Source organism: Alternaria dauci, chromosome 5 (genome assembly GCF_042100115.1).
Source record: "Alternaria dauci strain A2016 chromosome 5, whole genome shotgun sequence".
In the NCBI taxonomy this organism is placed as follows: Eukaryota; Fungi; Ascomycota; class Dothideomycetes; order Pleosporales; family Pleosporaceae; genus Alternaria; species Alternaria dauci.
Window position 1 is genome coordinate 1961530 of NC_091276.1, and position 18443 is coordinate 1979972.

Here is an 18443-nt window from a genome sequence, read left to right on the forward strand (position 1 = left end):
GGGATACCTAGCTGCCCCGCATGATTGTCAACTTATGTGCCCCTTCAACTCGCGATACCATGGTTGCCATCTTGATCCATCCCATGGTTGCCGTCTGATCATCCCCTTCAGGGCTACATCATCCCATGGTACCTCATGCGATGACGCATATCAGCTTGCAATTGAGCCAATCACAACTTCCACAATTCTCAACGATCTGAACGAACAGGTTCTCTCAAACGAGAGAATTCGCAAGTAAAAGAATGCCCCGGATGATTATTCGCGAGCTTGATATCGCAGATGCAGCTGACTCCGCGCGTGCTTACTGAGCAAATGAACTACCGTGTCTGTGCGTTCGATGAACATGGTCGTTCGATGAACACCCCCACCACCAAATATTTTTAAAAAAATGAAGCTGTAGAGCTACTAAAAGTCGTAATAAAATTGCGTAAAGCTAGGATTATACTATATACAGCCTTATGAAAGTTTTAGCTTATTTAGAATATTTTTTAGGGGGCTAGATTAGCTAGGAGCGGCGACTACGCGATAGGTTTAGTAATATAGTAGTTATAGCTTTTATATAAGATAGAGTAACCCTAATACGTTTTTAATACTTTATAGATAGCTTATAAGGTTATAAAGCCTTATGTTTACCCTTTTAGGCTAACTATATAGCTTTTTTAGCGTCGCGAAGCGCTTTCTAATACTATTTTTTAGCTATCTTATCTTCTTGCTGCTGCCTCCTAACCTCCTAAAGTCTCTTACGCTTAACACGCTTCTCCTAATATACCTAAAGCTTATAAAGTCGTAATTACTCTATTACCTACGCCCTCTTAGCTTTTTAAAGTTATAGTTATATAGCTTATTATTATTATAATACCTTATTATCCTAAGCTTATTAAATATATCTTAGTAACTAGAAAATAGCTCCTCTATAGTAATCCTTAGGGTTATTAAGTTATAGAGTATACTTCTTAGTTTCTCTCCTCTTCTTAATAGCTTAGGACTTCCTAAGGCCCCTAATTTCTCTATAAAGGATACTATTTTAGGTAGTAATATAATATAAACTTTACTAAAGCTTTTTAATATCCTTATTACTCTAATCTTTAACTAAATAGCGTATTATAGACTCTAATTTAAGCTAGTCCTTAGCACTAAGTACTAAAGTTAAGCTTTTATCTAAATCTAATACCTCCTTATAAAATTTTTAGAGTATAACCTTAGGGTTAGGTAGGTATATACCTATTACTTTAAAGGACTTTTTAATTGCTAGAGGTTTAAAAGTAGTAGTCTAAGCCCTCTAAAAAAATAAGAAGAAGTCTCTTTTTACTATATTAAGTAACCCCTAACTACCCTAGAGGTATACTATTAACTAGGTTATATAGGCACTAGAAAGAGGTTTAAACATCCTAACGTTAAGTAGTTAAAGTGTATAGGTTACGTAAGGTAGAAATATAGCTAATAGGATCTTATTATTATAGTAATAATTAATAAAATCTATTATTATATAGGATCTATAGCTATTAAGGAGTAGTAATTAGTACTTAGTTAAAGTATATTATTTAGTCTCTTATTTAAAAACCTCCTTAAGCTAAGCTAACCTAATATTATTATTACTCTAGCTAGAGGGAGATAAGGTAAAAAAGACTAAATACTTTTATAGATTAATAGCGTCTATCTAGCTTAATTAAACTACTCTATTAGCTGCCTTATAGATAAGTAAAGGGCTTAAAACTAACCTATCTAAATAAATATAAGCTAGGACTATTATCTACTTAGTTAAGCTATCTTAAAGCGCTTAAGTAACCCCTTTTTAGCTATATAACGCCTTATTAAAGACGCGTTTTATTCTTCTAATTATACTAAGTTAAAACCCCTTCTTATCTATATTAAATATATAGGTAGGTTGTACTTAATACTCCTCTATCTTTTAATATAAAAGCTTAAAGTGTAAGTAGTATTTATCCCCTAAATTAGCGTTATAGCGTAATTAATCTATCCCCTTAGTGTACTAAGAAATAAGATAGTTATTATTCTAGTTAATAAAGCGTGTAACCTAGGTTTCTAAGACCTCTTTTCTAGCTAAAGAATTTACGAATCTCTTTATTATAGTCCTTATAGGAGGTATACGACGCTTAGTAAGCGTTTTAATGTATTTTATAAGCTTAGATTTATGTTATAGATGTAGGGATAGCTTACGTAAGCTATAGCGCTTAGTTTCGCCCTAGTATCTTTGAGCGAGCGTAACGCGGTTAATGTTATACTTTTTAGCGACTTATTAGTACGAGAAATATTCTCCTAGGTTACGTAATTTGATTTCTGCAATCGCTTCTTAAATTAGGTCTATATTAGTGGAGTTATAACGCGTTGAGGTGTTGTTGTTGTGGTAGTGGGGGTGTTTATCGAACGACCATGTTCATCGAACGCACAGACACGGTAGGCACGGTTGTAAGCCCCGCACTCAGCCTCCTTCCGGATTTCCAAGCCGTGGTAACTGCGGTTGATAAGTAAGCAGCTTTGAGGCGCATCGTCATGTTAAATACGTAGGTCCCCGGTAGTACTCAAAACACCAAACACACTTATATTCTGTTCGTGTGTTCTACGATGCTTGACCACGTCGCCATCACCGTTCCGACATCGCGTTTCGAAGAAGTCACAGCCTGGTACCTGGCCGCGCTCGCACCGCTCGGCTACAGCAAACACAAGGAATTCCACAATCGCGGTGTCGGCCTAGGTCCGGACAGGTCAAATATCGTCTTCTACATCACCGCCAAGGAGGGGGCCGAAGTAGCTGCTACCCACATCGCATTTCGGTGCACTGATAGAAAGACGGTGGAAACATTCCATGAAGAGGCAGTGAAAGCAGGTGGGAAAGACAATGGGAAACCCGGATGGAGGCATCAGTATCATGCCAAGTACTATGCTGCCTTTGTGATGGATCCTGTCGGGTAAGTGTCGTCCCCAATCCGTTGTTACTGTGTCCATCTGACCGACGTAGGAACAATGTAGAGGTCGTGGATCATGATGTTCAACGATAGATCCAAGCAATACTGGAACGTGGATGCCTCGGCATCGTTCGTGGACCTCGGAAGCCTCAGTTTTGCCGCCTGTCGTGCGGAGTCGATTTCTGGAGCATCGTAGCCTCCAGGTTGAGCACCTCCATTTGCCTGTTGGCGCTCCATGTGTAAGGGGTGGCCTGCCTTTTGAGCTGCTTGCCCTTGGCCTGCTCTCTGTGACTTGGGCCCGAAGCCCTCTTCTTAGCCGCAGCTTTCTTGGCTGCTTCATATTGCGGCTCGCGCTTCTTCAACTCCTCTTCTCTTTTCTCTCCTTTGAGGAGGCGGCCGGTCGATGATGTCTGCACAGGGTGGTCCAGAGGCATCATTGCCGTGGGTGGCCGCGCCGGTGTCCCGTCTGGTGAAAACGCCCAGAAGCTTTCCTCGGGGCCTTCTGGAAAGCATATCCACTGCATGAAGTAGAGCATCGCCGAGTACTCGCGATCTCTGTCCGTCGCACCTTGGGGTGTGGCCAACGGTGCTCCGTCATCAGCGCCTATCAGAATGAAGTCTCGTGTAGTAGACATGTTGTTGGATGCTGGCTTTGTTGATGTAGTATGTTGAAATTGAAACGAGTGGTCCAAATCACAAAGAGGACGTCACTGCGATCTGCTGTGGCCGTCGTGCAAACGGATGTCTTGGCAGCCACACTGCCCTGTTAAATTCTCGTCACTTGGGCGACTGACTCTTCCGCAGATCCAATCACTCATACCATTCACATCTACCTTTTACCTCAATACGAAACCATCATGGCCAAGGGCACGAGCGCGTTGAAGCGGGCAAGTGACGGAAATCAGAGTCAAGCAAGCGCCCTCAAGAAGTTGAAGAGGGACGTCAAGGAGTTGAAGGAAGACAAGAAGAAGAGTGAGGAGGAAGAAGAAGAAGAAGAAGAAGAAGAAGAAGGAGAGGGCGAGGAGGAGAGCGAGGAAGAGAGCGAGGAGGAGAATAGCGAGGCGAGGAGTGAGGAGAGGAGCGAGGAGGAGATGACGGAGGAGGAGAAGAGCGAGAATGAGACAACGGAGGAAGAAGAGAATGCGCGCGCGGCAAAGGTTCGTATAATCAGCCGGCTATATTCCTCATCTGTCTATCCAAATACTAACACTGACGTAGGAGCTCCAGGAAAAACGGGAGGAGTTACGAGCCGCCCTCAAGGATTTGCAGAAGCTGGACAAGAAGATTGCGAAGCAGCGGGAGATGATCGGTTTCTTGAAAAGGTCGAACGAGGCCATCAAACAGGCCATGGAGAGACACATCAACCCGGAGGACGTGCGCGTCATTGAAGAAACCTTTCTTCGCTTTGCGAAAGAGTAAAGGTCACACACAACAGCTCGAGAGGGCAAGAGAACACTGTGATCAAGATCAGTATGAGTTCAAGAAAACGTCACATTTTATGTCGCAATTCATTTACTTGTACTTCTGTTACAAGTACTTAGAATGGTTATAGAAACTTATGGTGTAGCTGGCCAAGGACGTTATTGATCTCTAGAGAGACTGAACAAAACGCCTCTCTTCTTCTTTTTCGCCTCTACACGCCTAACAAGCCTCTTTATCTATCAGATAAAGTAACTCAGAGCTATCACCTTATCCTTTTCGCCCTCTCTTCTTCTCCCTCTCCTTCTCCTGTACACTATCTATTCTACTCCTGTAGCTTCATATACATTTTCAATTGCAACTAAACTAAAGGGATAAAAAATGAATGGCATTGCAAAAAACGATGTTTTCTTATGTCGATACTAAAATTTTCACATGTCAGCTCATTCAAATGATTAATCTCCATTTTTATTGGAGTCAAAAAGTTTCCACAATGATTATACTGTTTGTGCCACGGCGGGCTCCATTAGATGTCATCCTTTGAAATTCTATTCTCTATTCTCGTCTCGATCGCTCCTACTTCTTGTGCACTAAATCCAACAACGACGCGAACGGATCGGCACCGTGACGTCTTGCCTTGGCCTTCTCCGAATCCCCTTTCTTGGGGGTTGTTGATGCCAATGTTGGAGGCAGCTTCACAACGACATTCTCTCTTGTCATCTCCATCTGTAGCGTATGCCCCCGACTGCCTTCGTCACCAGACTTGTTGATCTCCTCCTTCGCCTGCCTTACGCCCTTGGCAAGGCCGTCAGCATAGCCGACTTCTCTTCCAATCTTCATGCCCTGCTGCATTCCGACTTCCTTGCCTTGCTCCAGTCCTATCTTCAGTCCTTCTGCTAGTCCCTGCTCAAACCCGAGTGCCAGGCTTTCTGTGATGCCGGCGCTTCTGCCCTCTTTGATGCCTTGGGCGTGTCCGTCGTCCTTTCCAGCACCAAAGCCACGATCGTAAACTTCCTTGCGAGCCTTGGGCAACAAATCCCACAGAGATATCGTCGCGGCGTCGGTCTGTACCGCGCATGAAACTGTCATGGCGGAGGCTGGGTTGGTCTGCGAGACCGGAGTGGCTGTGCCAGATTTAGTGAGGTTGTTAGGAAGGCAAGAGATCTGGTCAGGTAGAAGGAGCTGTCAACAAAACTAGGGCTTGGCGAATGTCAAACGGCAGGCGGTATGAAGACGGCTTCACCTCTCACCGGGCACTGATATGCGATAAAACACCCGGAAGCACTCGAGTGGCTCCATCGCAGTCATGAAATAGGAGAGCAGTCTTGCGTCGGAGGATGTGGTCGAGGTGTGGATGAAAGGAAACAATAGGCCTCCACCAGGAGACTGAAAAGCGGCTTTACATTCCAAGAGGATGTGTCTAAGACGTCGCTCTACACGCTGTCAGTAGCACCTCGTAAATGCTAGGAGTCATGTGTGAAAAGTAGAATCTGAACTGATACTCAATCCAAAGCAACGTATACGTACATGTGCGTGCGAAACCATATACAATACCAACTAATAATACAAGCCGAGCACGTGCTATGCAATTCCAAACAGTTCAGCACCGCGAGCTGCTCGTCTGCGCTACAATTCCTTCAAAATTTCCATTTTGCTGCACCGCGAACTAATAGTCGAACCGATCTGGCAGCACGAGAGGAGCCACCAACGTCCATGTGTAAATGCCGTAGCAGACCCATGCGCTGATGATCTTTGCCCAGCTGGCCCAGTATGTTCGTCCGACGGGGACGAAGCTACCAGACACATCCTTCTCGTCGAAGTTGGTGGTGAGAAGAGTAGCGACCCATGTTGTGCTGAGGAAGAAGATAATGTGGAAGAGAGTGTAGTTGTATTGCGTCGCGTTGCGCTCGTCGTCACGCGGGTTCTTCTTGCTAGAAGGCTCATCGTCCTCGTCCTCGCTGTCTGAGTCGTCGAGAGCAGAAGCGGGAAGCGAGCCAGACTCTACAGCGGCGCGCAGGGCAGCTTGGCGCATGTCACGGCGGGACTCGGGTTGTTGTGTGACGAGACCGTGCTCGTAATCGTCGGTGCCGACTTGAGCGTAGCCGTTTCCGTGGGGGTTGCCTTGGGCGCCAAGAGCGAGGCCGTACGTTGCTGCGCGGGTGGTGGTGTAGGCAACGGTAACGAAAGTGACGATGGCGCCGATGATGATAGTCGCCTTACGAGTTCCACGGGCGCGGATCAAGGGGTTGCATTGATGATCGTCAGGTTCCATGCCCACAGCGGACAAGGTGAGGTACGTGCAGTAGACGGCTACGATGGCAGACTGGGCGAGACCTGCTCGGGGATTTACGTCTTGTACTGCGGGGTGGATCGAGGCGACGGATGAAATCAAAAGCAGAATCAAGTTGATCTGTCGAGGTCAGCCAGCTTCGGGGAACAAACAGAGTCGCACTTACCGTGATAGCTGCCTGGTTCATGCCACATCCGCTCTTAGCAAAGAAAATGTACATGATAATGGTCATGGCGATTGAAGCGAGGTACATGGACATGGCACTACCAACGAGCATGCCTGTCCAAACGCGCGACTCGGTGGTTTCAATCTTCTCCTGGCAGTATTCGGCCCAGTTATGCGCCAGGTCCACGAGCAGAATGAGTCCAATGAGAAGGAACAGACACGCGCCAATCATGGCAAAGTAGTTGCCCCAGACGATGAAAAAAGAGTTGGGGATGAAGAAGGTCAGGACGATCATGCCAATCCAGCCCATGATCTTGGGGAGCCAGAAACCGTTCTGTATGGTTGCGCGACCGTCCTTGGAAGACCGTACTCCGATAAGCATGAGTGCCATAATGACGTGGAAGAAACCGAGCGCAAAGTTGATGCGCTGTACCGCGACGTATCCGTAACATTGCTCTCCGTGGCATTTGATGTCGACGTAATCCAGAGTGAGGTGAGCCAGCTTCTTCATGGCCCAGTCGGTGAGCATGATCCATGAAACGATCGAGTTGACCAGAAGGATGAGCGCGTATGCGATACGAGTGGCGATGCTGCGCGACAGTCAGTACACGCCCATACATATTTCCCAATACTCGTAAACCATACCTGTTACCGCATTTTCCTCCGCAAGAGCCCATGACGGCGCTGCATGTCGCGGCGCCACAGCAGGAGGCGGCAACGCTCCAGACCTGGCCATGTTAGCGGCGCGCAATCGTGATGGAGCGTGTCAACATACCGTGCCCATGGCGGGCATGGCCATAAAGGGGAGGGATAGTAGGGCGCCCATGGTCGAGATGCGCTAGGTCGCCTGTGTGGTGTTGTGGACAAGTCGGGGAGGCACGAGGAAGAAGCCGGTGACGTTCGCGCGCTTGCGTTGCGGCTCCTTCCGCCAAGCCCAGCGCCTTGGCCGTCTTATCTCCGATCAGCTGCAACGGCCATGCTTCACCAACACTCTCCCGCTCACTCTCTCATCCTTCAGACGTCGGAGTGGCGTACCGGCGCCCGCCTGACTTTTTGCTTGTTTAGTGCTATAGACTTCCTTCACGTCCCTCTTTTCCTGCCCCTTATCTTGCACATCTTTGCCTGCGGCATTTGCTTCTCGGCTCAACAAGTGCCGATATCAGCTCCAGTCCGCTGCGATTGCGCAACTCGACACCTCCCGCATTCGATGACCAGCGCGTTGCAATAACACCTCACTCACACTGACCAAGATGGTCGCCGAAGAACAGCCTCCTACACACAAGAAGACGCGCATTATTTCTGTTGTTGCTGCGACCGCAATCGCCCTTGCCTGTGGCACAAATGTACGTCTCCGGCACGCATCCGAGGCGGGATGCTGACAGACATCAGTATGCCTACTCTGCATGGGCACCACAGTTCGCCGATAAACTCCAACTCTCTGCGACTCAGAGCAATGTCGTCGTATGTCACCCTACATGCCGCCCAAATACGAACCTCGTCTTACAATCCTAGGGCACGGCTGCCAACTTGGGCATGTATGCGTCTGGCATACCCATGGGCATCATAACGGATAGGAAGAGCCCCAGACTCGCCGCCATCATTGGCACGTTTGCGCTCTTCGCTGGCTACTATCCCATCAAGCTTGGTAGGATACCCATGCCCGATTATTGGATCAACGTCTGACTGTGGCAGCGTACGATGGAGGCCCAGGCTACATGAGCGTCGCTCTGATATCCTTTTGTTCCTTCCTGAGCGGTGTAGGCAGCTGTGCTGCATTCCAGGCCGCCTTGAAGACAGGTAACAATCTCGACAACTCCTGGAGGACGTATGCTGAACTTGGTAGCGACACTCAACTGGCCAACCCATCGCGGATCGGCCACCGCTTGCCCATTGGCAGCTTTTGGCTTGAGCGCCTTCTTCTACACTCTCATCGCCGGCCTAGCGTTTCCAGGCGATACCTCCGGACTGCTCATGATGCTTTCTCTTGCGACCTCACTAGTCGTTCTAGTATCCATACCCTTCCTTATTGTCGTCGACCACAAGACTGGCACTGGCTATGCTGTCCTACCCACCAGCGAACGTGTGCGACGCAACTCCAACGTCCTCCATAGGACAAAGTCCAACGGGACCAGGTACAAGTCATCTGCTCTTCCACAAGAAGAAATCAGTAAGTCAAATTCTCTTTTCCCACCTCTGCTACCCCCCTGTCACCTGCCAACCGCTTCTAGCAGCCGAAGAAGAACAGGACCGTCCATCAACCGAAACCTCGTCTCTCTTATCGTCCGGTCCCGGCGACGTTATCGACGATGGCGACGACGCAGCAAGCAAGAAGTCGACTAAGTCATGTATAGATATCACCGGGCTGGCACTCTTGAACAAACCAGAATTCTGGCAATTGTGGGTACTTATGGGTCTCCTGACGGGTGTTGGTTTAATGACGATCAAGTACGTATCCCCTGAATCTTATGTGTCGTCGCCGCTGATCAGTACAGCAATATTGGTCACGATGTCCAGGCTCTCTGGAAGCACTGGGACGACTCGGTCAAGAACGATTTCGTCGCTCACCGACAGCTTTGGCACGTCTCGATGATCTCACTCTGTTCGTTCCTGGGACGTCTATCTTCCGGAATCGGTTCCGATTTCATCGTCAAGAGACTGCACCATTCGCGGTTTTGGTGTGCTGCTATTTCAGCCACCATTTTTGCTCTGGCCCAGGTCGCCGCCATCCGCATTGAAGACCCGCATCATTTGTGGGCTGTGTCCGGACTCTCCGGTCTCGCATATGGTGTTTTGTTTGGCGTGTTCCCAGCGCTTGTCGTCGATGCTTTCGGCCCCGATGGCTTCGCTGTCAACTGGGGCTTCATGACTGTGGCACCTGTCGTGAGCGGCAACGTCTACAATCTCTTCTATGGCGCTGTGTATGACTCCAACTCGGTGGTCGAGCCGGATGGTCAACGCGGATGTGAGCTGGGACTCAAGTGTTATCGAACAGCGTACTATGTTACTCTCACGTCGAGCATATTGGGCATCTTTGCTTGTTTCTGGGGCATCTACGGCGAGCATGTAAGGAAGAGGCGCGAGCTGGAAGAGCACGATGGACACAGGGATGCTTGATCTTGTCTCATTTTCTTAGGTGAAGATGGTGTGGAGGTGATGATAGAAGTTCTCCTTGAGCCTCTCTACGCCTGCTAGTGGACTGTGGTATTGGTAGTTGGTGTGTTTCCTCTTTCACATCGGGCTTGTGCTCAGAAATCCGAGCAGTGGTATTTGGCAGACCATCTTTTCGTAATGTGGCTGTTGCCACGATACACGACTCAGTAGTCCTTTGAATATCCACCACCCTCTTTCATAGCCAGGTCAAAGTAGCTGAGTCGCACCGGCTTCTGCTCTTGCTTTGCCAAACCCAGGCTGAATACCCTCTGGACGAACACAACAGGCAACAGGCACTGAGTGTATAATGTTCTTGCGCCCGTTGGAATTTCGTTGTCTTCCTCATCTGCCTCGTGACCGGCGTAAGAACACCTGCTTGGCTACATGTAAGCTTGACAGCTGTAAATGTGGCTTTCATGCATGCGCTGTGCACGTAAGACGCAAACGATGGATGCTCATGATTCCACGGATTGGTACAGTCAGTAGTCGGATACATCACATTCTCCAGGAAGAAATAGACATGTCTGTCTCATCCGGCATCAACAGGTGCTTTGGACTTGTTCTTCGACCCAGGCGGCCTTCCCTTTATCGTACGGCGCACAACTGGTAGACGCGTTTTGGGGCGACCGACGGAGCGCTTCAAGCCGGTGGGCATGATGTCTGGCGGTGCAGGCGTGTTCCTGGTTTTGGTCTTTGATCCTGGGGGCCGTCCCGTGACGTGACCACCGCTTGGGTCTTTGACAACGTCTGGGATCTGACCACCGCGCGGCTTGGGCGACCTATCCGACCATAGTTTCACGGGTCGACCAACAGGTCTAGATGTCTTTTCCTCCTCTTCAGCAACGGAGGAAGCTTTTTCTTCAATGGGTGCGAGCTGGTGGATGAGCTTGACCGTTTCCTCGTCGAGAGTGTCTCTACCTGGGAAGATAGGCGAGCCCATCCAGGTCAACTGGATATCTTTCCTGGTTCCCGCATTCTTGAACTTGGCTCGGATCTTCTTTGACACCTTTTCATCCTTGCCTACCTCCTCCTCAGGCTCGGCCAGTAGAGCCCGCGGAGTATGCCTCAATGTGACACCCACGCCTTGAAGTCCTTTTTCAGATGCCGCCCGATTCCAGACGAATTGCTCAATTAACCCTTCGCGAGAAATGAGCACAAATCCCATAGGCCATCGACTCTGTCCCATAGCCCTCAAAACTCCTATCGTAGCCTTCCTTGTCGTGACCAACAAGCCCATGACATCCTTGTTCTGCCAGGCGGGTGGTATTCCTTGGAAAGATCCTTCGAGTTCGCGAATTTGGCTCGGGCTGCAGACGATCCTCCGTGACTTGCACTGTATGATGATAGGCAAAGGCTCTCTTAGAGGCGCCAACACCCAGTGGCCTATCAGGTCTATACCCGCGTCTCCGCCACGGCCTACGCGGAGGAGAGAGAAGCCTAGGCGCATGAGCGCCAGTGCAGACATGTATTCATAAAGTGTGCCGATGGAGACAGTCGACGTCAAGGACTTGCCGGTACGCTCCGCCCATTCGATGTACGAAGGGAGCGAGTTGTGATGTTTCGAGCCAGGCGAAACTATCAAGCTGGGTAGATCAACAGGCGCGGCATTGCGTGCTGAGGTGGTTGCGATCCGGTGCGGGACACGGTGCGGAGTAGTCCTAGGGAGCCATGCAAGGATGGGGGTTCGGTTGGGCCATGATGGGCGGAGGAAAGGTTGCATCACGGTATCCTGAAAGAACGTTCGGGATGTGACATATTTGGAGCGACTTGACGCGGCCGAGGGTCAGAGCCGGTGTCCGGCAATGCTGTGGGTGGAGTAGAGAGGAAGCGGATGCGCATATATTTTAGGGGTTTAGTGACGCGCTAGGCTAGCCCGACCGTCATCCCTGCACGTCGCATGCCACCACTCCGCTCCAGTGAGTACTCTCTTTCAACAAACACTCTCATTCTGAATTAACCAAATTTGCTCCTGGGTCAACTCCTTCCGTTTCCAGTTCAAAGCCTTCGCGCCATCTCTGCTACTATACCCGTACGCGCCTGCCATCATGGGCGACATCCTCACCCAAATTCAAGATGAACTGGACATGGTACTGCCTCTACACACAGTACAACGTGTCTCGTGCTGACAAAAACAGCTTCTGAACCAGATGTCAGCCGCTCTGCGCGAGATTCGCGAGAATGCGCCACCAAGCATTCCCCCAGGCCAGCCACGCCTCGACACCTTTGCCGAACTCGAAGCTCGCACCGCCGCCGAAAACGCCCAACAGAACCCCACGACAGATGCTTCACAGCAGGCGACTGCGCCTCCAGCCAGATCTTCACCAGAGCAGTTTCAAAAAGATCTCAAAGAACTCGCACAGGACATAACGTTGAAGGAGCAGCAGATTGAGAGGCTGATCGCACACCTGCCGGGGTTGAACTGGAGCGAGAAGGAGCAAGTGGAGAGGATGAAAGAACTGGAGAGACAGTTGGAAGATCTGGAGGGAGAGAGAGTCAAGGCAGTTAAGGACAAGGACACGTTGATGAAGATTGTGGAGGACAAGATAGCAGGCGTAAGCAGGGTCCGATGAGCTGTCAATCTGCCTAAACGCATCCTCGGCGACGGCACGCCAAATCCGTACGACTTCCTCCAGTTCAGGTACCGTGGATTCTGCAAAACGATCTGTTCGACCCACCCTGGCACCGACTTATGCTTGCCACCTCTACAAAGACATCATAGCGTTATCGTGTAGTCCCCGCACCGACGCCAACTACAAAATGTTTGTTCGAGCCTCGCACCTAGTCGCTCTTCTCGATTTCAGTCTTGGACACGATATGATAGCCACCAACGTCGTCGCTCTTAACCTTGACCATACCACACTCGTTCAACCACAGGCTATTCACCGACGTATCGACATCCTCAGCATGGTATACCCTTTTCGGCGTCACCGGTCTCCTCACGATGATGTACTCTGGCTTTCTGGCACTCTTCTTCACATCCCCATCCTCGTCGTCACTGCCCAACGACCGCCCGGGCTCGTGACTACTCTCAGAATCCTTGATCCCGAAGAATCTACCGAACAAGGATGATATCCTCGACTTTGACTCTTTGCCCGCAGCAGCTCGTTTCGCTGCTTTCTCGTCTTTGCGGTCTAGACGTCTATCGCGGCGTTTTTGCCGTCGGATTTGGCCTTCGAGGCGGTGGATCTCGTGGGATTCTTCGCGTGCGGTGGCTTGCGCGAGTTCATCGGGATCATCGAAGAGGCCGTAGGTGCCGGTGTGGGCTTGGCCGTGGGGGTCTTTCGGCATCGTGAATGTGAAAGGGGATTGATATGGTAGGATGGAGTTTAATGTTGTGGGGAGGGCTGGTGCTGGGAATACGTGGGGTTTACGTGGAGGATGCTGGTATGGGCGTTAAGCATTGGCCTCACTGATGGCTGTTCACGATGACGATGATGGTATAGGTGGCTTGAGGATGGTAGGTGCATGAGACAACCAGTTGTCGTGGTTATGTGACATGATTGCCGCACCAATGCTGTTCGCCAGGCGAACGCAAAGTTGTAAAGCAGGACTTCACCGAACAGCACATCACACAGAATGTTATCACGCTCCACTGACTCACATTAGTTTACTGCCCTTGAAGAATTCATGTCATCGCGAGCGTCATTTCATCAGCAAACTGGCATCATGTCTGCTCCAAAAAAGATTACACACATGACTCCTACAACTCCACTTCCCTATTTCCTATCTCCCACCAAACCCTCCTGAGCCTCCCTGATCAAACCCTCCAGCGCATCCACCTCCCACTCCATCTGCCGTCCATACTCCCCTTCCGAGCGGACCCCACTACGATACACACTCGCAAACTGTTCAAAACGCATCGTAGCCATTAATAACTGTGGTCTGTACTCTTCAATCCTGGCCAGCAACTGCATATCAAAGGGTTCAGGTACGACGCGATAATAGGTTTCTTGCATGACTATCAAGAGTTCGTTGGCTAGACAAGTGACTTTTTTGTAGTGTGTGAAGAGGGTTTGTAGGGCGCTTTCAGGGGAGCGTTGGCGCGGTGGCGTGGAGAGAGATAAGGGGTCGAATGGGGTGTGATGGGGCAGGTTTGATCGTTTGGTGGGCCTGGAGTTGGTGTGGTGGGTGTTCTGACAGCGTTGGGATCTGGGCTTTTGGCGGAGAGACATGCGGGTGCGTTTGATGCTGGAAGGTTGGTAGCTACGGAGTGGGTTTGGGAACTCTTTGCAGGCATCGGGTGGGCGAGCTGTAAGGTGGCTGGTGGGAATTTGAGTTGAACTTACTCTGACGTGAAGGCATACGACGTGTTTTGATGAAGGAAGGCACTGCACTTTGCATTCAAGATCGTTCCGTAGCAGATTTAGTCATTCTTACTATCCTCACCCATGACCCTTGAATTGCTCATTGTCGTAAATTTCGACTGTTGATGTGGTTATATAAGATTACGCGCAAAGTCAAGGACACCTTGCCATGAAATAACTAGAAGGTATCGCAGACACAGGATTTGCCGAATGCTAACCTAACGGCAACATGTCAGTAGGAATCTCTGGTCCATCTTCCATGTCTTGTCAGCGAACAGAACAAGTATAATAAAACTGATAGTAGTATTGCTCTCTGTATGTCCCTAATCCTTGTTATCCAACAAAAGCCGAGATTTGCCAACGCCGTCTTTATCCATAAACACCGCGCAGTTCCCCTATAGTTATCATTTTGAAGCAAGTGAAACTCCTATCTTACAGCACATCTACTGATGTATCTGGCTGACGTGGCCAGCCTGGCCAGCGCCACCCCACTCACTGTCATCATCGCTGCCAACATCCGTCCACGAAGTGGGCGTCATGATGCCCTGTCTGTCGTTATCAAACTCGCTGAAGCCGCCCTCTGAGAAGGCATCTGTGAAACCGGCTTCGGAACGCGCGTCGTGGTCTGCGTCGTTCTGTTCGCTGTTGGGCATGCTGAGGATGGCGACATCGTTGGGCTGACTGTCGGCGACCGAGGCAGCACTCATGGTCATTGAGCGCTCAGAGCGGGGCGTCAGGGTACCGGCGGAGAGGTGTTCGGCGTCGTCATCGAAGAAGGGGTGAGATGGAGCAGGTTCGCCTGCTTGCGAGGTAGAGGATGTGAAGGAGTAGAAGGACTGCGCGGCTTGGTCGACGTCCTCTTGTGCGGGCGGTGCGGGCGAAGATGTCTCGGGGACGGAAGTCTCGGGATCGGGTGTGAGGTCGACAAGTGTGCCAGTGGTGGGTGTTGAGGCGACCTCGGGCTGAATGGTAGCAGAGCTTTCGCGGGTGGCGGGTTCTTTGTAGGTAAATTCCTTGGGTGCGGGTGCGTCCTCGTCGTAGTCATGATCGAATAGTACTTGGTCGTCAGAGAAGGGGTTGGCCATGGCAGCAGCGGCAGCAGAGCCGGCGGCAAAGCCAGCAACACCGCGCTTCTTGAGTTTGCCGTTCGAGTTGTCCGTACCAGTTGCCGTCGCGTTGTCCCTGAGCATGCCATCACTGCCAACCATATCGTCGAAGCTTCTCGTCCGGTCAGCCCTCGACCTCCTTGCGGCGACTTCGGCGGTCTCAGCACCGATCCTGGCCAGTTCATCCAGGTCGACAGCAACCCCCTCTTCTCTTGCCCGCCTGATCAGCTCGTTCCTGTTTCTCCGGACCAGCTCCTCTCTTCTTCGCTTCCTCGCGTCGAAGTCATCGGAGGATTCGCTCGGGCGGCGAGGCTGGATGTCGTCACCAAGGTTGTGCAGCGCGACGGCGATCTTGCGACGGGTCTGGTCGGCCCACTGTCGGACTTGAGGCGACTCGTAGATGGCGATACCGGCGGCGACGATTACGGACGCGGCGATTATGAGGCCTGATGTCAAGGGGTGGTTAGGACGGTGCGGCGGCGTTTGGGTGTTGCCTTGGGGAGACGCGAAGCGCGAGCCGGTGCCTGCAAGCAGGTTGGCCTAGGAAAATAGAGACATGAAGCAGACATGCGATAGGAGAGGGGAGTGAAGGACAGTGAAGTCGCTGGGGCAGCACTACAGCGACGTGCATAAGTGGAGTTGTTCGTGCTCACCTTTGGCCAGTGGCGCAGGCATGGCTGCGGACGTTTGCAGCAGCGGGTGCAGTCTCTGCTATCTGACGAAATCCCGTGGAAATGTATTCAAGAGAGACGTTCAGGGGGAGGGAATGCAGAGACGTCTTGTCCTGAAAAGGACGTGTAAGGAGAGAAGGGTCGAGAGCTGGGGAGAATGGTCGTTGGTTAGGTCATCGCCACTCCGCACATGCAGGGCCCGTGGAGCTCGGGGCGGCTTTTGGTGGGGTCGCCTGCAGCAATGTAGCCGCACCCGAAGCCTATCGCCCCGCCTCCGGTCCAACTCCACAACCATTCCACTTTGACGACCATAACTTGGAACCGGTTGCGCACATTTCGGGACTTTCCAAAATACACCCAACGGGCGCAGCATGTTTGGAAAGTACATCAGACGTGAGGCGGGTGGGAACGTGGATGAGAAGCGAGGGGCCCTGGTTGCCGATGCGTTACTGCCTCGCACTTCCTATATAAAGTCATCCGCATTTCCTCGAAACAATCGTTCACACTTCCTCTCTTCGAAAGAAATTCTCCCGTTTACTCCCGGCCTTCGGATTCTATCTTCCAGCCTCTGACAAGTGCCGATATAATTCGGAATGAAGGATGAAATGGAGGCCATCCCGCTCCTACCCTCACACACCACACATATTCTCGACAAGCATTCACTCCAACAGCACGATCACACACATTACAACATGTCTACACGTACCGTCGAAAACCAGCACAAACTCGACGTTATTGAGATGAAGATGAGATGGGCTACCATACAACTTCTGATCATATCGATCGTTATAATAATCTGGGTCCTGGTTGCGTGCCTCACACGGACGGCGTGTGGAAGGCTAACTACACCGACCTTAGAAGAGACACTCGTCAGTCTTGTTATATGCATTCTACTTTGGAGAACTATACCTAGATAATATAGCTTTATTCTATTGTTGAAGGCTCCGGTCTCTACATGGACTACTGCTATTACTAGATATTCTGCTTCCATCTGTTGTTTTTTTCATCTTGGAGAATCCGAATAGCGTTTGGGGGGATCCGAAAAAGTTTTTCCATGATCAAGGGGGCTACAACAGGTCCTACGTCGGCCTCACCGACACAATCTACAAGGCGGAGGACATCAAATACGACGCCCGATACCATCAGATCAAGGGTGAGAAGGCGCGGAGAGACCAGATGAGGGCGGACTGGTTAAAGAATTTCACAACACTCGATGATCCCAAGAAGCGACCGATCGACAGTGTCTCCGAAGCGAGCACGTCGGCAGTTCCCGCAAAGAAGGTCCGGATCGTCAGGTTTGAGGATGTTCTCGAAGCGTTTTCGAACGCGGAGACTCTGTCATCCAACACTTTGGAGAAGTTGGTCAAGCATCTGCGTTCAGAACATGAGCTGAAGAAGACACCATCGGTAGTAAGTGCATATCCATCAATTGCTGGGCGACCATTGTTAATATTCTTAGGAGCTTCTGCGCAAGATGCAGCTGTACAGGAGCATCACGGGACCAGCAGTCACTCCATATCACTTTTACAAGTGGTGGAGATTCCTACACGAGAATTCAAAGGACGAAGTGGTCGAGCTCATGGACATCGAAATGCAAGCTGCAGAGCTCATATTGAAGGAACGTCGCGAACGTCGCAAGGCTGTTGCTCAAGAGCCAGTGGAGCCGGAGAAGAAGAGCTACATGAGTTTGTTCTTGAACGAGAACGAGTGTGCAGATGTCATGGATGTCTGCCATTGAGCAGCAGCTATGCTGATGGAGCTCAAGGGACAAGAGCAAGTTGAATAAAGGACCATGTGATGGGACACGGGAGTTTATGTGGTAGGAGACAGGAGTTCATGCGATGGGATACAGGAGTAAGCATAGAGTCGAAATTTTGATTTACATGTCCTTACGCAGAGGAGGAAAGGAACCTTGGGGTAGCAAGATTGGGAATTGCAGGTCTAGATACCCAATGCTCACGACGATCAACACAGCCACGGTAAAATACAAATGATAAAACTTCGCCTCAAGCGTTCCCGCTTGGTTTTGCCCCATCTTTTCCCTGCACGCGTAGCCTGGTGAGATTTTGGCGAAACTCGGCCGAAGTCAGCTTTTCCATTTTCTGTTTCGACGGCACGCTGTTGTGATCTAATGTCAGCTTGGCCTTTGTCTTCTTTCTTTTTCTAGTCTTTTCGACGTAGTCGTTGATGTGGAATGGAGTCTTGTATTGACTGCATTTCATGGACTTTCTAGAAGGAAGCATCGAACGCCCCCCTCGTGGTTGCCTGGGTAGAGTGTTCGGATTCTCCCTTGTATGGCGTGGGGGCGGCAGCATGACTCACGGCACATCATGGACTCCAGAATTGCACGAACTGAATGATGTTGAACTTTGAAGCTATAGAAGATCGCAAGTCGTAAAGAAGACTAAAGAAAA

At 50.3% G+C, this 18443-nt stretch overlaps 10 protein-coding genes across 10 annotated transcripts; 5 read left to right on the forward strand and 5 right to left on the reverse strand.

Moving 5' to 3' along the window:
• Positions 1 to 2583: 2583 nt before the first annotated feature.
• On the forward strand, positions 2584 to 3017 carry ACET3X_006123 (uncharacterized protein; the record flags this gene model as incomplete). The annotated part of the gene is made up of 2 exons (XM_069452299.1): positions 2584 to 2927; positions 2978 to 3017. 2 exons carry the CDS (start codon positions 2584 to 2586, stop codon positions 3015 to 3017), a joined length of 384 nt encoding a protein of 127 aa, XP_069306483.1.
• Positions 3018 to 3781: 764 nt separating this feature from the next.
• On the forward strand, positions 3782 to 4343 carry ACET3X_006124 (uncharacterized protein; the record flags this gene model as incomplete). Its single annotated transcript, XM_069452300.1, has 2 exons — positions 3782 to 4081; positions 4143 to 4343. 2 exons carry the CDS (start codon positions 3782 to 3784, stop codon positions 4341 to 4343), a joined length of 501 nt encoding a protein of 166 aa, XP_069306484.1.
• Positions 4344 to 4919: 576 nt separating this feature from the next.
• On the reverse strand, positions 4920 to 5888 carry ACET3X_006125 (uncharacterized protein; the record flags this gene model as incomplete). The annotated part of the gene is made up of 3 exons (XM_069452301.1): positions 4920 to 5408; positions 5747 to 5776; positions 5871 to 5888. The coding sequence occupies 3 exons, from the start codon at positions 5886 to 5888 to the stop codon at positions 4920 to 4922; spliced, it is 537 nt and encodes a 178-aa protein (XP_069306485.1).
• A 121-nt stretch (positions 5889 to 6009) lies between these two features.
• Positions 6010 to 7624, reverse strand: ACET3X_006126 (uncharacterized protein; the record flags this gene model as incomplete). The annotated part of the gene is made up of 4 exons (XM_069452304.1): positions 6010 to 6753; positions 6800 to 7388; positions 7444 to 7526; positions 7574 to 7624. The coding sequence occupies 4 exons, from the start codon at positions 7622 to 7624 to the stop codon at positions 6010 to 6012; spliced, it is 1467 nt and encodes a 488-aa protein (XP_069306486.1).
• Positions 7625 to 8048: 424 nt separating this feature from the next.
• Positions 8049 to 9912, forward strand: ACET3X_006127 (uncharacterized protein; the record flags this gene model as incomplete). The annotated part of the gene is made up of 7 exons (XM_069452305.1): positions 8049 to 8141; positions 8188 to 8259; positions 8311 to 8443; positions 8491 to 8595; positions 8642 to 8965; positions 9027 to 9243; positions 9291 to 9912. 7 exons carry the CDS (start codon positions 8049 to 8051, stop codon positions 9910 to 9912), a joined length of 1566 nt encoding a protein of 521 aa, XP_069306487.1.
• Positions 9913 to 10477: 565 nt separating this feature from the next.
• ACET3X_006128 (uncharacterized protein) lies at positions 10478 to 11668 on the reverse strand (the record flags this gene model as incomplete). Its single annotated transcript, XM_069452306.1, has 1 exon — positions 10478 to 11668. The coding sequence occupies one exon, from the start codon at positions 11666 to 11668 to the stop codon at positions 10478 to 10480; it is 1191 nt and encodes a 396-aa protein (XP_069306488.1).
• Positions 11669 to 11993: 325 nt separating this feature from the next.
• On the forward strand, positions 11994 to 12518 carry ACET3X_006129 (uncharacterized protein; the record flags this gene model as incomplete). The annotated part of the gene is made up of 2 exons (XM_069452307.1): positions 11994 to 12035; positions 12084 to 12518. 2 exons carry the CDS (start codon positions 11994 to 11996, stop codon positions 12516 to 12518), a joined length of 477 nt encoding a protein of 158 aa, XP_069306489.1.
• A 208-nt stretch (positions 12519 to 12726) lies between these two features.
• ACET3X_006130 (uncharacterized protein) lies at positions 12727 to 13236 on the reverse strand (the record flags this gene model as incomplete). Its single annotated transcript, XM_069452308.1, has 1 exon — positions 12727 to 13236. The coding sequence occupies one exon, from the start codon at positions 13234 to 13236 to the stop codon at positions 12727 to 12729; it is 510 nt and encodes a 169-aa protein (XP_069306490.1).
• Positions 13237 to 14332: 1096 nt separating this feature from the next.
• On the reverse strand, positions 14333 to 16186 carry ACET3X_006131 (uncharacterized protein). The gene is made up of 2 exons (XM_069452309.1): positions 16012 to 16186; positions 14333 to 15882 (listed from the first exon to the last, which is right to left on the reverse strand). The coding sequence occupies exons 1-2, from the start codon at positions 16031 to 16033 to the stop codon at positions 14696 to 14698; spliced, it is 1209 nt and encodes a 402-aa protein (XP_069306491.1). The 5' UTR covers positions 16034 to 16186; the 3' UTR covers positions 14333 to 14695.
• A 535-nt stretch (positions 16187 to 16721) lies between these two features.
• On the forward strand, positions 16722 to 17767 carry ACET3X_006132 (uncharacterized protein; the record flags this gene model as incomplete). Its single annotated transcript, XM_069452310.1, has 3 exons — positions 16722 to 16898; positions 17140 to 17439; positions 17489 to 17767. The coding sequence occupies 3 exons, from the start codon at positions 16722 to 16724 to the stop codon at positions 17765 to 17767; spliced, it is 756 nt and encodes a 251-aa protein (XP_069306492.1).
• Positions 17768 to 18443: the final 676 nt, after the last annotated feature.

What these genes read in the sequence shown, in the direction of transcription:
- ACET3X_006131 (XM_069452309.1), bottom strand. Translation starts at nt 16,033, where the DNA reads ATGCCTGCGCCACTGGCCAAAG. An exon ending in GCCTGCGCCACTGGCCAAAG is followed by an intron (nt 15,883 to 16,011) that starts GTGAGCACGAAC and finishes ACCTGCTTGCAG; the next exon opens with GCACCGGCTCGCGCTTCGCG.